The sequence below is a fragment of the Propithecus coquereli genome, unplaced genomic scaffold (genome assembly GCF_000956105.1).
Source record: "Propithecus coquereli isolate 6110/MARCELLA unplaced genomic scaffold, Pcoq_1.0 Scaffold42, whole genome shotgun sequence".
Classification (NCBI taxonomy): domain Eukaryota; kingdom Metazoa; phylum Chordata; class Mammalia; order Primates; family Indriidae; genus Propithecus; species Propithecus coquereli.
In genome coordinates this window covers 320,702-335,289 of record NW_012149952.1, presented here as the reverse complement: position 1 = coordinate 335,289, position 14,588 = coordinate 320,702, and the positions used below count along the sequence as shown (strand labels likewise).

Here is a 14,588-nt window from a genome sequence, read left to right as displayed (position 1 = left end):
GAGACCAGCCTGAGCAAGAAGAGTGAGACCCCATCTCTACAAAAAATAGAAAAATTAGCCAGGTGTGGTGGCGCACACCTGTAGTCCCAGCCTAGGGAGGGTAGGGAGGCTGAGGCAGGAGGGTTACTTGAGCCCAGGAGATTGAGGTTGCGGTGAGCTGTGATGATGCCACTATAGTATAGACTGGGTGACAGAGCAGGATCCTGTCTCAAAAAAAAAAAGAGAATTCCCTCATCTTTTCTGCTACAGAGTCTAATCTGCATAAGCCCTTCTAGTAAAATTTTCCTTTCAGATGTTTGTATATCATTCTCTAGAAGTTCCATTTACTTCTTTTTATATCTTCCATTTCTCTCATTACGCTCATGTTTTTCTTTACATCCTTGAGCCTTCTGAATATATTTACAATAGCTGTTTTAATAAAAGTCTTTGTCTGCTAGTGCCTTCATCTCCGTCAATTCTGAGTCTGTTTCAATTGAGTGATTTTTCTCTTGGTTCTGGGTCACATTTTGCTTTACCTTTTGCATATCTGGTCATTTTTTTTATTAGATGATAAACACTGTGAATTTTTTAATATTTACATTGTTGAATGTATTTCTTTAAAGAGTCTTAGACTTTTTTAGTCAGGCTGTTAAGTTACTTGTGAATTATTCTGATCCTTCCAGGCCTGTTTTTGAGCTCTTGTAGAGCAGATCTAGTATTTCCTTTGTTCTAGGACTAACTTCACCCTATTTCTAATATGTTGCATTTTTAGGTCTCTACTTAATGTCTCCAGGTATTCAAGGAGATCTCTCTACTTTGGCTGGAGGGAGCTCAAAAGATTCCCAGTCCTGTGTGAACCCTAAGAATTGTTCTTTCCTTGAAAGTTTTTCTTCTCTGGCCCCATGGAGTCTCACCCCATACATTCACAGATTGATATTCAGCCAGACTCCAGGGCACCCAGATTTCTGAACCTTCTACCTGTGTGGCCCCTCCTCTCAGGCACTGTTCACCACAAATTCCAGCCATCTGGGCCTCCCTGATCTCTGCTTTCTATCTGCAACTCTGCAGGATTGCTGGACTGTCCGGGATTCCCTTCCTGGCACCTCAGTCTAGAAATTAAATCCAGCCAGACGGCCAGGACAATGATAAGACTCACTTTGTTTCTCTTCTCAGGGATCACAATCCTGCCATACCTGTTGTCCTATGTCTTTAAATAGTTTCCTATGTTCTGTCCAGTTTTCTAGCTGTTTACAGTAGGTGGGTATTTCCAGACCATCTTACTCTCTTATACCTGGAAGTGGAAGACTCTAGATGCAATATGTAACAGGGAGTCCGGCTCCAGAGTCCACACTCCTAGCCTCTCCACTAGTCAGCAGTCACTGAGCCTTCTGGATGCGGGGGTCACTTGCTGGGGGACCACCAATGGGGTGTATGGCCACAGGGCAGGACAGCAGGGGTGGCTCCAGCCTGTAGCTCACCCCTCCCACCCCTCAGGTGGGCCTTCACCTTGATCATCATCTCCTCCTACACGGCCAACCTGGCCGCCTTCCTCACCGTGCAGCGCATGGAGGTGCCCGTGGAGTCGGCCGATGACCTGGCGGATCAGACCAACATTGAGTACGGCACCATCCACGCTGGCTCCACCATGACCTTCTTCCAGGTGGGGCCACCCAGAACCTCCCGGGCTTGGTGTTGAGATCCCTGCTATGCCCAGCAGCTCAGTGTGGGGCGGGGCAGGACCTCCTGAGTCCAGGGGACTATCAGTGACAGTCGGGAGGCTGGGGAGCAGAAAACACACTTGCAGGGGAACTGGACTTCCACCAGGGAATGGGGGCAAAGAGGCAGATATGGGATCTAATGTCGAATCAGAGCCGTCCAGAGCACGTGGGTTCGAGGAGACTGCTGGAAGGGTCAGGCCCAGGAAAATGGGCAGCAGAGAGAAGGGAAGGTTCTTCAAGGTGAAAGGAGCTTGATCCTGTGTATTTTGGGGTGGTGGGAAGGAAACAAAAGGAAAGCAAGCCTGGTGAGGAGGTTCAGGACAGAGACTGCAGAGGCCCTGAATGCCAGGACAGGGCACTTAGACTGGACCCCGTATATGGGGAGCATCTAGAGCTGGAAGTTCCCTCTGTGGCTGGGTTGGGGGTAGACTTGTATTCTGGAGGAGGCCAGAGATGGGCAGGGCCCACTGGCTGAAGAATTAAGGATTGCGGGTGGCAAACTCCCGGGGCTCCCAGGTGGGTGGTGCGTACCACCCAGGTGAGAAACTAGAGGAGCAGATTTGGGCAGGGCTGTGGGACCTCTAGGGAGGATAGTGGCTTCCTCAACGGACTGGTGGCTGTGGGGATGACTTGGACCTGGCCATGGCCAGTTTGTGTGTCCTGTCTCCTCCTGTCTTTAGCTCTTTCTGTCTTCCTCTCATCTCCTCGCTCTCTCTCGAATTGAGGGACTTCTTGGAGGATAGGGGACAGGGCTCAGGGAAAGTAAGGGGGTGCAAAGGCCTCACCTTTCCCTGTGTTCTTCGTGCCCAGAATTCTCGGTACCAGACGTACCAGCGTATGTGGAACTACATGCAGTCGAAGCAGCCCAGTGTGTTTGTCAAGAGCACGGAAGAGGGCATTGCCCGCGTCCTCAACTCCCGCTACGCCTTCCTGCTCGAGTCCACCATGAACGAGTACCACCGGCGCCTCAACTGCAACCTCACGCAGATCGGGGGCCTCCTCGACACCAAGGGCTACGGCATCGGCATGCCTCTGGGTATGGCATATGGCGGGGCCCTGGACATCCCAAACCAAGATGTGCAAGCAGGCCCAGGGCCAGGCCAGGCCCTCCCTGAGGCAGGCTGGGTGTGTTTTGTGTGGCTTCCTGGCTGTGTGGCCTTGGGGAGGTGACATCAACATCCTGAACCTCTGCACCATCAACCTGCAAAACTGGGCCTAGGAACAATGAGTTCTAGCCCTGCAGGGATACTGGAGAATCCAGTGACACTCTGTGGGCAATTCAGGACACATGGGCCATGAGGTGGCCGCCTTCACCCATTGGCCGGAGGGCCCTTCCAGGGCGAGGAGCTGGTTTTATTTGTGTCATATTCTCTGCACCAAACCCACAGCCTGGCTCAGAGCAGGCGCTGAGAAGATGCTTGTTGGATGGATGGGTGGATGGGTGGCTGGAAGGATCTGCCAGGGTGACTTGGGGGTGCCTATTTACACTTCAGGACATACTTTCCCAGGGCTCAGTGCTGGAAACCCACTATTAATTTGTCACCAAATTTTGGCATTTTGGCTTCTAAAATCATCAATATGCTGATGATGCCTGTATTAGTTATCTATTACTGCACAGAAAATCTTAGCAGCTTTGTAGGAGTGAGGGCTGTGCCAGGGAAGCAGTGTAGCCCGGTGCTTTGGGGACAGGCTCTGGAGTCGCACTAACCTGGATCCAAATCCCAGTTCCCTCCCTGACTCAGTGCACGACCTTACGTGAGAGTGTCACTCTCCTCACTCAGAAGTACTTATCTCAGATGGTAATGACGGCCTCGCACGATCACTGGGAGATTGAATAAGCTCAGGGTCCCGCGCACAGAGGGTGTGATAAGATTATGAATATTAATCACCTCCACTTGCCGTATCCCTAGTTCCTGGCATGTAGCAGATGCTCAAGAAGTACCTTAGGTGACTGAAGAAGTACAGAATAGGGTGTGAGGGGCGTGGGGGCCTAGGATGGTCTGAGGGTGGGGAGGAGAGAGGTGGCCCAGAGGAGACGGTGGGTGGGGATTCACACTCGGTGGGCCTGTCCGACACCCTGCCAGGCCCTGCACGGGCTGCTGGGATTCCATGGTGGGGCAGCCGCCAAGTCCCCACCCTCCTGCTTTCTACCAGGGGTGGCAGACGACAAGCAGGTCATAAACACGTAGCTACATAACATGATGTCAGGCGGTGACAACTGCTCTGAAGTAAATTAAGGGGAACAGACTGATGGGGAGTGGGGTGCTTGGTGCCATTTTAAATAGTCAGAGAAGACCCCTGAGGAGCCAGCTTGTGGGCAGAGACCTGAATGGAGTCGGGTGAGGAACATTCCAGGCAGAGGCAAGGGTCCTAAGGTGGGACTGCGCTTGGTGGGTTCAGGGAGCAGCCAGGAGGCTGGAGTGAGAGCGCGGGGGGTGGGGTGGGGGGCGTCCGAGAGTGGCGGGGCGTGAGTGCAGGGTCGCAGAGGCCCGAGGAGGACCTGTGCCAGCTGCAACCGGAGGCCACTGGAGGGCTCTAAGCACAGAAGAGGCTTATGACTGTTCCTGAAAGGGTCTCTCTGGCTGCTGTGTTGAAAACAGACTGGGTGGGGGAGGAGGAGGGGCCACAGGGAAGACCCTGGGCACGCGACAGAGGCGGGGAAGGCCGTGGTGAGGGGGCAGCTTGGGTGGGGCAGGCAGTTCTCCAGGTCCCCAAGGGCCAATCCAGCCCATCGTGTGCCCGGCGCAGGCTCCCCGTTCCGGGACGAGATCACGCTGGCCATCCTGCAGCTCCAGGAGAACAACCGGCTGGAGATCCTGAAACGCAAGTGGTGGGAGGGCGGCCGGTGCCCCAAGGAGGAGGACCATCGAGCTAAAGGTCAGCCGCCCCCACGCGCGGAGCGACTCTCCCCTGGCTCCCTTGAGGTCCCTGCGCCCACACAGCCCCGACCCCGAGGCTCTCCCCCTTCCCCCCTCAGGTTTGGGCATGGAGAACATTGGTGGCATTTTCGTCGTGCTCATCTGTGGCCTCATCATTGCTGTCTTTGTGGCGGTCATGGAGTTCATATGGTCCACGCGGCGGTCAGCGGAGTCCGAAGAGGTGAGGAGGTGGGCGAAGCGGGGGGTGGGGCGGAAAGTGGGAACCCAGGGGCTGGGGCCCAAAAGCGGGTGGCGTTGGGAGCCTGAGGGTGGCGGACAGGAGAAGGGGGAGGAGGGGCGGGAGGCGAGAGAGCAGACAGGGCCAGAGAGTCCAGGCAGGAGAGGAGGGAGAGCAGGCACAGGAAGCCAGGAAGGGGTGGCGAGGCGAGCGGGCAGGATGTGGAGAGGCACAGGGGCAGCGAGGCCAGAAGGAATAAGAGAAATAAGGGGAGAAACAGGCGATGAGAAAGCCGCTGGTGCGGCTGGAAGAGGACGCAGCCTTGCTGGCCGCTCTCACGCTGTATGTGCCCAGGGGCTGCAACACCCCTGCATTTCTAGAGCATTCGTGCTGCCACGCGCCCCTGGGCTGCTAGTTCCCTGCTTCCCTCTCTCTGCCAACCTCCTGCCTCTCCTCCCCCTGCTCACTTCCCGCGGCTGACCTTGTATCTACTCCCCTGCCCGCTCAGCGTCCAGCCGCCTGCTGCGGCCCCCACTTGCCCCGGCTCCTCCGAAGGAGCCTCTGTGCTGCCAGCAGTGGCGCCCTCCCCCTGGGCGCAGGCTGCCTCCTCTCTTACCTTCCCAAGGACGTCCCTCCGGCACGTCTTTCCTCCCACATCATCGGCTGTCTTCTCTTTACTGGAGCCCGGCCATTGGCAGGCAGCTGTCCTGTCATTTCTGTCGCCTAAGGAAACCCTCTCTTGACCTCTCCTCCCAGCCACCACCTGATTTCCCCGTTCCCTTCACACCCTTCAAAGGGCTGTGTCTCCCTGCTGCTTCCAGCCTCTTCGCTCCCATTCACTCTTGGCCTGCTCCAGTCCAGCTTCTGTCCCCACCATTCCACTGAAGCCACTCTTGTCACCAGCGCCCTCCACACCTGAAGTCCAATGCCCGAGCCTCAGGCCTCGTCTACATGAGGCAGCAAATAGGCTTCAGCACAGCTAATCCCTCTCTCTCCCCAGAACCCGAGCCTCATTTTCCTCCTCCTTCTCTGGCCGTGCCTTCCCAGGCTCCATCGTTGGGTTCCTCTTCCTGCCCTGCCTCTGCGTGTTGGGGGCTCTGGGGCTCGGTCCTTGGACAGCCTCTCTTCTCTGTCTTTCTCCACTTGGTGACTCCAGGCAGCCAATTGGCTTTTAAAACCATGTCTGTGCTGGCGACTCGTGTACTCATCATCTATTGCTACCGTAACAAATTACCTTAACAGCTTAAAACAGTCCCTTCCGTCAGGTAGTTGTCAGTTCTATGGCCCGGGAGCCTGGGGGCGTAGGCTGCTGGATGGTTCTGGCTGCCCCAGGCCCCCTGAGGTCACAGTCATGTTTGCCCGGGCTGCTGTGGTCCGAAGGCTGGACCAGGGCTAGAGGGTCCACTTCCAGGATGGCTTGCTGTCTCAGATGTCCCCATGGGATTTTAAGTTATAGAGGTGTCTGAGTGACAACACTGAAAGATTTGGTAGATTCGGGTTTGGTAAAGAGCGGATGGTTGGGAGTATAGGCTCGGGATTGGCTGCTTTACCTATGATAGGCATCCAAGCCTTTTGTTATCTCTGAGAATGGGCTAGTTCTGGGAGGGGCAGTCTGTCCTCAGCCTGCAAGATTTTTAAGATGTCAAAATATCCCAAGACAGAGGAGGAGGAGGGACCAGAAAAAAAAGGAAAGAAAAATATCCCAAGACAGAAAATAAAAAACATGGTGAGGCCGGGCGCGGTGGCTCACGCCTGTAATCCTAGCTCTCTGGGAGGCCGAGGCGGGCGGATTGTTTGAGCTCAGGAGTTCGAAACCAGCCTGAGCAAGAGCGAGACCCCGTCTCTACTAAAAATAGAAAGAAATTAATTGGACAACTAAAAATACATAGAAAAAATTAGCCGGGCATGGCGGCACATGCCTGTAGCCCCAGCTGCTTGGGAGGCTGAGGCAGGAGGATTGCTTGAGCCCAGGAGTTTGAGGTTGCTGTGAGCTAGGCTGACGCCACGGCACTCTAGCCGAGGCAAAAAGAGTGAGACTCTGTCTCAAAAAAAAAAAAAAACATGGTGAATACACTCACATCGCAGTTGGCAGGAGGCCTCAGTTCCTCAGACAAGGACCTCCCCATGGGACTGCTTGAGTGTCCTCATGCCCTGGCAGCTGACGTCCCCCAGAGTAAGTGACCCAAGAAAGCAAGGCAGAAGCCAAAATGGCAGTGTCCTAGCCGTATTCTGTTGGTCACACAGCCCAGCCCTATGAGTGTCGGGGTGGGATCTTGGAGGATGCCTGCCTTAACCCCCCGGTGGGTATCTCCCTGAAGCCAGGGCTTGTGAGGTCAGCTTCATGCTCGACCTCCCCGCGTGCCTGTCTATCTGGAGGTATGTGCGTAACTTACAGCTCTGAACTCCTGCCCACCCGCAGGGCAGTGCCATCCTTCCGGTTGCTCAGGCCAAAATATGTGGAGTTATCCTCCCCTCCTTCTCTTTCATGCTCCATATCTGATCTCCCAGCAAATCCTGCTGGCCCCACCTTCAAACTGTAGCCAGAATCCAACCCCTTTCTCATGTCACTCTGGTCCAGACTCCACCATTTCCTGCCTGGGTTACTGTGGCTCTTCCTCCCTGCTCTTGCCCTTGGCCTCCCTACAGCCTGGGGTCAACTGTGATCCTGTTAAGACACAACAGGCCTCTACTTGATACTCTCCAGTGGCTCCCACCTGACTCAGAATAAACGCCAAAGTCCTTCCGGTGGCCTTTGGGCCTCACCCATGCTGGCCTCCATTGCTTCTCCGACCTCATTGCCTCCCTCACTCCCATTCCAGCCGCCCTGACCTGCCTGGGGGTCCTCAGAGCTGCTCCCACCCCAGCACCTTGGCCCTGCTGTGTCTGCCCAGCCACTCTCCTCCTGGGCGCCACGTGCTCCCATCTCTACTTAAGGGTCCTCCCCTCAGTGAGGTCCTCCTTGACTGTCCTGTCTCAAAATTCAGCGTCACTCCCCACCTCTCTTCCCTATTTGATTTTTGTCCAAAGTGCTCATGGCCATCTAACATACTACACACATTTACATATTTGTTATTTTCTGTCTCTGCACACTTGAATATAACCTCCACGAGGGCTGGGACTTCTGTGTGTTTTGTTCTCTGCTGTATCCCCAGTGCCCAGAACCATGCCTGGCACACAGTAGGCTCTCGGTAAATATGCCTTGCAATAATGACTGCATGAATCAGGGGCGGAGCATGGGCGCTGGCTAGGACCGGAGGCAACAGGAGCCTAGGTAGGAGGTGACGGGCAGATTCAGGATGAACCCGAGGGAGAGTGGAGACGTGGGAGAGAAGTGGGGAGAGACAGGAGTGGAGAGGTGGAGGCGACAGAAGACACAGGGAAAGGACTGCGGAAGAGGAGTGGGAAGTGAGCAGAGGGAGAAGGCAGAGGAGAGGAGGAGGAGTGGGGTGTGGAGAGAAGCTGTGGCTGGGAGGGGAAGGAGGCTGCAGGAGCCAGGGGGAGGGGAAGCCAGGAGAGCGCCCGGACGGTGACTGCCTCGCGCCCCCAGGTGTCGGTGTGCCAGGAGATGCTGCAGGAGCTGCGCCACGCCGTGTCTTGCCGCAAGACGTCGCGTTCCCGCCGGCGCCGGCGCCCGGGCGGCCCGAGCCGAGCCCTGCTGTCGCTGCGCGCCGTCCGCGAGATGCGCCTCAGCAACGGCAAGCTGTACTCGGCCGGCGCGGGCGGGGACGCGGGCGGCGCGCACGGGGGCCCGCAGCGCCTCCTGGACGACCCGGGGCCGCCCGGCGGGTCCCGGCCCCCCGCCCCGACCCCCTGCACCCACGTGCGCGTCTGCCAGGAGTGCCGGCGCATCCAGGCGCTGCGGGCCTCGGGAGCCGGCGCGCCCCCGCGTGGCCTGGGCGCCCCCGCCGAGGCCACCAGCCCGCCCCGGCCGCGGCCCGTCCCCGCCGGCCCCCGCGAGCTGGCCGAGCACGAGTGACCACGGGCGGGGCCGGGCGGGCGCCCGGACTGACCGCGGGGACAGGGCCCGCCCCGGGCCCCGGCCGCCCCCGCTTCCCCAGCGGGCGGGGGACAGGACTTGCGTGCCGGCGCCGCGGACACCGCGATTTTGCCTTCGGTTCCCTGCGAAGTCCGAGCCCAGGCTCGGGAGCCTGCCTGCGCCCCCTAGTGGACTCGCGAACGGGTGCTGCGGACGCCCGCGCTCCGCCCCCCGCTGCGGGCAAGAGGAGCGCAGGCACCGAGGACTCCGGGGGACGGGGACTCCGGGGGCCGTTTCCGGAAGCGGAAAGCAGTCCGCGGAGAGGACCCCATCCTGGGACTGCTCAGGCCCCCCAAGACTTAACGCAGTCCTCCACGCTTCTGGAGGTGGGGAGGGCCTCTGGACAGATGGGTGTCTCCTGGTGCCCCTCCATTCTTCTCTTTCTCTCTTTTTTTGGGGGAGAAACCTCGGAATTTCTATGAGATCCCCCCTGGGGAGGGGGTCAGTTGGGCCCCCATCCCTCCCCGTGCCACATCTCAGCCCCCGTTGGAATAAAAAAAGAACAAAACCCCAAAACCGGGGAAACCGGGTCTCATTTCCTGGGGGTGTGAGGGCATTGGAGGCCTGGGTCCCTAGGGTGTCTGCTGAGAAGCACAGCCTCCGTGGTCACGTCCACACTGTCCACGCTCGGCCCTGCCCACAGCCAGCAGGTCAGCCCGGGTCCCAGCAGCTGGCCACTCTCCACTCCTCCTCTGTAAGGACAGAGGAAGGCTGCGACAGAGGCCTGAGACAGATGGAGAGAGATGCAGGGATCTGGAGAGGCGGAGACACCGGAAACGGGAGACACAGAAAGACAGAAACCAGATGGGGCTGCGGGTGGGGAGGGCCAGTGAGCTGTTCAGTGCGGGGGCCACCCCAGGCCACCATGGTGGCGAATGTGTGCCGGGGTCAGGGTGACTCGGTGACTTTGTGATCATTTGAGTACATCCGTGAGGCCATCTTGAACTGTCCGTAACTGTGCCCCTGTGTTTCTGCTGCAAATGTAGCTCCCTGGCCCCCAGAGAGGAAGTGAGGAATCCCAGTGGGGGGGGGGGGGCGAGAGAGGCTGGAGGGCAGCTCGCAGGGAGGAGAGTGGGTCTGCCTTCCGTCCCGCCCTCCCTCGCCCCGCTGGAGGTTTCTGTGGAAACTGCAGCAGAGAAAGGACGAGTGAAGGTCACACAGGGAGAGCCGAAAGGAGGCCGAGTAGAAAGGGGAGAGGTGGAGGGGTGAGGAGAGACAGGGATGGGGGAGAGACAGGGAGAGTTAGGGGCAAAGAGGGGGTGAGACAGGGAGAGATGCTGTGATTATCTGAGAGAAGGAGTAGAGGGCCGGGGCAGAGGGGAAGCAGGGAGGGAAAGAGACACGGGGAGTTGGGGTGAGAGACAGGAAGCCATAAACAACTCCCAGCCGCAAACGGAGCCTGGAGAGGCCCGGAGAGGTGAGCAAAGCCAGACAGACCCGAGAGAACGCGGAGAGGCTGGCCCGCCCCTTGGCCGCCGAGCCCGGGAGCTGTCCGTTCAGCACCGCGGCGGCCGGTCTCCCCTCCAGGGCCCGGCTGCCTCCCGCTGTCCTCGGCAGGCGGGTCACACCCGGGAGACCCTCCACACACAGTACCCCCTTGCCGGGCATTTCACACAGCGCCCCCAGTCTGCACCCAGCCCCTTCTGTGTCTTGGACACTTGCTGCCTGTGTGCCCTTCAGGGACAGGTGTGAGGGCCAGCACCGGCCTCTCTCTGGTCTCAGCACCTCTGTTGTCTCCACATCTCTTTCACAGAGTCCATCAGTGTCTCTGCCCTTGGACCGGATTCTGCCTGTCGAGGTGACTAGACTATGACTGCAGACATTTCTGGTCTCTCACTTTCTCTGTCCCAACATTAGCAGGCCGATCTCCGCTGGGGTCTCTCCCCCATTGCACAGCCCCCCTCCCCACCAAGTTTCTGCTCAGCCTCTCCCCAGTCTTTTTTTTTTTTTTTTTTTTTTTTGAGACAGAGTCTTGCTCTGTGGCCCCTGCTGGAGTGCAGTGGTGTCATCACAGCTCACTGCAACTTCAAATTCCTGGGCTCAAGCAATCCTCCTGCCTCAGCCTCCAGAGTAGCTGGGACTATAGGTGCGCGCCACCACACCTGGCTAATTTTTCTATTTTTTGTAGAAATGGGGTCTCACCCTTGCTCAGGCTGGTCTCGAACTCCTGGCCTCAAGCGATCCTCCCAGAGTGCTAGGATTACAGGCATGAGCCACTGCACCTGGCCTCTCTCCTCAATCTCTCTGCATCTCCCTAGTTTGCCAAACCTGCCTCTGCCTGGCTAAGTCCTTGTGTCTCTCTGTCACCTTCACGAGTACTTCTGTTGCTCTGTCTCCCTCTGTCTGTTTTCTCGTCTTTGTCTTTGCCAATATCTCTGTCTTTTTCAGTCTGTCTGTCTGTATCAGCCTGTCTCTGGTTCTGGACTGTGTGTCTGTTTCTCTTATTCCTTTCCCCCCATCTTTCATGCTGAGCTCCCCTGTCCCCCTCCATCCCTGTGACCTTCCTGAGTTTTTCCTCCTCACCCCCCACCTCTGCAAAGCCTCGCTGGGAGCACAATGCACAGTCATCAGTCTCGCCAGGCTTGTGTCGGAGGAGGGAGTGCATGAGGGGGGACACGAGCCTGTGTCTGAGGTGGGATGTGGACGGCCCGAGGCCTCCCCCAGCCCAGCTGGAGAGCAGGAGGAGAGACAGCCTAGAAGCTCCTGGAAACCAGACCTCCCCCACCTCCCCGGGCTTCTCTGTCTCCCAATCCTATCCTCCATGGTCCAGGCCCATACCTTCAGGCCAAGGTGTCAAGAGAGGGAAGCGATGATGTGTTGACAAGCTCTCCCTCCCCCAGGAAGGGGACAGAACTGGGAAGGGGGCATCTGGGGGCAATGCACCTGGGTTGAAAGATGTGGCTCCTCCCCCTTTCCCAGTCTCCGTGGCAACAGCCTAGTCTGCAGGCCCAGCCTCCTTTGCTGCAGAGTCAGCCTCTTTGTTACTATGGCAACATGGGACAGAGGGAGAGATGAGGATGGATCAGAGTACAGGATTGGGATGAGGCTCTGGGTGCTGGGAGAAGCCTTTGCGCCTCCTACTATGTGTCGGGCCCTGTCCATGCCCACCTCTCTGTGGCTCTGAATCTCTGTCTCTGCTTCTGTCTCTGTGTCTCTCACTCTGGTCTTCAGCCTTTCACACTTGTCCCTGACCAGGTCCTTAACCTTCACCCCCACCCCCATGCACCAAGCTCACTCTCTCTCTCTCTCTCTCTCTCTCTCTCTCTCTCTCTCTGCCTCCTCCTTCTGCAATCGCCAGGGAGAGTCTGGGGTGCTCCTCATGGAGCAAAGTGCTGCTGGGGTGGGCGTGGGAGGCCCTGGCTCCTCAGGCCCCAGTGGTGTGGCTGAGGGGTGTGGCGTGTAGGTGGCAGCCCGAGGTGTGGGTGCTGGCTGTGCGTCTGTGTGCGTACACATCCCATGATGGGGGTGTGTGGTGTGTAAGTGAGGGTGTTGGGGTGTGCTTGGAGGTGCAACAAAAGCGTCTGTGACGGTGCTGCAGTACGTGATGCGTGTGTGTGTGGGATGGTGTCGTGTGACATGTGTCTGTGAATTATTGTGCTGTGTATGAGTGCGCACACCTTGTTGTGTGTCATTCACCGTTAGCAAGGAGTTTGCACTGTGGGCCTTTCCTCATGCGCAGACACAGTGGGCGTGAGTGTGATGATGTGTGTGGATTGTGTGATCATGCAACAATGTTCACAAAGGCTGAGGTGGGGTGTCCACAGGCTGGGAGGCCTGTGCACTTGTGCCAGTGCTGAGGGAGGGTGTGCGTTGGTTCATGGGCTGCACAGTGTAAGGCAGAGCGAGGTCGGGGGTGGCAGAGTGTGTGATGTGTGAGTCTGCGATGCGGTGTTCTGAGGGTGTGTGTTAGTCCATATGGCACTATCTGACCGTGCTGGTGACTCTGTCATGGTGCGATGGGTGTGCAAGGCGTGTGCTCTCCGTGCATTTCATTCCTACCTGTTTGTGAGTCCCTGGGTACAAGCTGGTGTGTGATGGAATGTGAGTGTGATCCGTGGCGGTGTGTGTGTCCCCAGTGTCTGGGCTATCCGGGTGACGGTCGTGTGTGACTGGGATGCTGGGCATTTTCTGGGCCTCCCAGATCGGTCCTAAGCTATGTTGTGTCTCATTGGATAGCTCAGCCATGGGCCCCCCGCCCCCGCACACAGTGAGGGGTTCTCAGGGCTCCTCCCCCCAGCACCCCTCCTCAATTCGGGGGTCTTCCTTGCTCTCTTGTGTCTCCCTCCAACTTCCCTTCCTGCAGGGCCATCCCCCTGGACAGCACCCCGCAGTCTCCGGGGACCCCCCTGCCACACTGCAAAGCAGGGTGCTCCTCTGCGGCCCTTGCCTTACTGCGGCGGTTCACGGGGCTTTCCCCCCTCCCCGTGTCGCCCGCCCCTCAGAGCACCCCTCTCCCTGGTGCACCCCCACGATGAGGGGATTTCCGGGGCTCTTTCCCTCAGCAACCCCTCCTTCGAGCCTCCAGCCCACATTGAGGGGGTCTCCGGGGCTCCCATTGCGGGGGTCTCCGGGAATCACCCCGCACCCTCTCCCCGCAGAGCTCCCCCTTCTCAGCCGCGCCGCCACTTTGCGGAGACCAGGGGGAGGACAGCTGCAGTACTGGGGGCGGGGCCGCGGGCCGTCCGTCAGCGCGGCGGCGCCCCTGATTGGCCGGCGCCGCCCCCCCAGCGGGCGCGGGCATATGAGGAGGCGGAGGCGCGGGCCGCCGCAGCCTCTGTGCCGCGGGACCGACAGACGGACGGACTCACGCCCCGACCGAGGCGCGGGCGCTGCAGAGGCCCCAGCCCGAGCCCGCCCTGAGGCGCCCGCCCGCTCGCCCGCCCCGCTCCCCGCCGAGCCGCCAAGATGGGGGTAGGTGCTGGGGCCGGCCGGGCACTGCATGTGTGTGACATTGTGGGTCCAATGACATTGGGTGTGCGCAGGGGGCGGGGGCTCCGAGACTCCTGCGCCCCAGGGCCGGGTCTTCCGGACCCCAGCAGCTGGCTGACCCGCCGGTCCTTGTGTCTGTGTGGCTGGTGTGAGCGTGCGCGGGGCCGCCTGGGTCGGCGGGGGTCGGTGGCGCATGCTGGCCGGGCTTTGTGCGCGGGGGTCCGCGGGGGCGTGCACCGGCCCTTAGCATCCCTGCCTGACCTTGCGCTGTTGCGTGCGTGCGGTTGCATGTGTGCGCGTGTGAGCTCCTGGCCCCGTCGGGCCTTGGCAGCGATTGTGTGACCCCGGTGGTGTCTGAAAGTCTGCATTCGTGTCTGGGTGTGTCTGAGAGCTTGTGTTAGTGCGTCTGCGTTAGTGAAGCCCCCCAGCTTCCCTGGGGGGGTGGGGATAGGTCCAGGCTAGGGGATGGCCACCAGATGACCTCTCTTTCTCCTTTCAGGCCTGGATGGGGGTGGCTCTGCAGTGCGTCGGGTCCTGGGGCTGTGCTGTGTGTGCAGCCCCTAATCTGGGGGAGCAGACATGGGGGACTGGGAGGAGGGGGAGGAACAGGAGAGCCATGGCGGGGAGACGGATTGCACGGCTGGGCGTGTATGTGTGCGAATGTGTGGCGAGAGGAGCGTGCATGCCTGCTATGTCCTTGCCTCTGTGTCCGTGTGTCCTTGTCTGTCTGTGAGTCTCTCCAGCAGATGCCGCCTCCTTCCCTGGCTGACCACCTGACCCCTGCTGCAGCCCTGGATCCCTCCCTGTGTGTCTGGGGCAGGGGTGGGGGG

At 59.0% G+C, this 14,588-nt stretch overlaps 2 protein-coding genes across 4 annotated transcripts in view; both read left to right on the top strand.

Annotated features, from left to right (window-relative positions):
- The window catches only part of GRIK5 (glutamate receptor, ionotropic, kainate 5), a 57,368-nt gene extending 48,599 nt beyond the window's left edge, over nt 1–8,769 (top strand). Inside the window, exons 15-19 of the mRNA XM_012653349.1 lie at nt 1,474–1,639; nt 2,508–2,733; nt 4,446–4,574; nt 4,675–4,796; nt 8,341–8,769. Coding sequence (XP_012508803.1) covers nt 1,474–1,639; nt 2,508–2,733; nt 4,446–4,574; nt 4,675–4,796; nt 8,341–8,769 — 1,072 coding nt within the window. The remainder of the gene's footprint in view (nt 1–1,473; nt 1,640–2,507; nt 2,734–4,445; nt 4,575–4,674; nt 4,797–8,340) is intronic.
- Nucleotides 8,770–13,598: 4,829 nt separating this feature from the next.
- Nucleotides 13,599–14,588, top strand: part of ATP1A3 (ATPase, Na+/K+ transporting, alpha 3 polypeptide) — a 21,610-nt gene continuing 20,620 nt past the window's right edge. Inside the window, exon 1 of one of the 3 annotated variants that reach the window (XM_012653345.1) lies at nt 13,599–13,740. In XM_012653345.1, coding sequence (XP_012508799.1) covers nt 13,735–13,740 — 6 coding nt within the window. In that variant the 5' untranslated portion in view covers nt 13,599–13,734. Of the gene's footprint in view, nt 13,741–14,310; nt 14,378–14,588 lie in introns of those variants that run through there. The other 2 variants (XM_012653346.1, XM_012653347.1) reach the window with 2 other exon arrangements.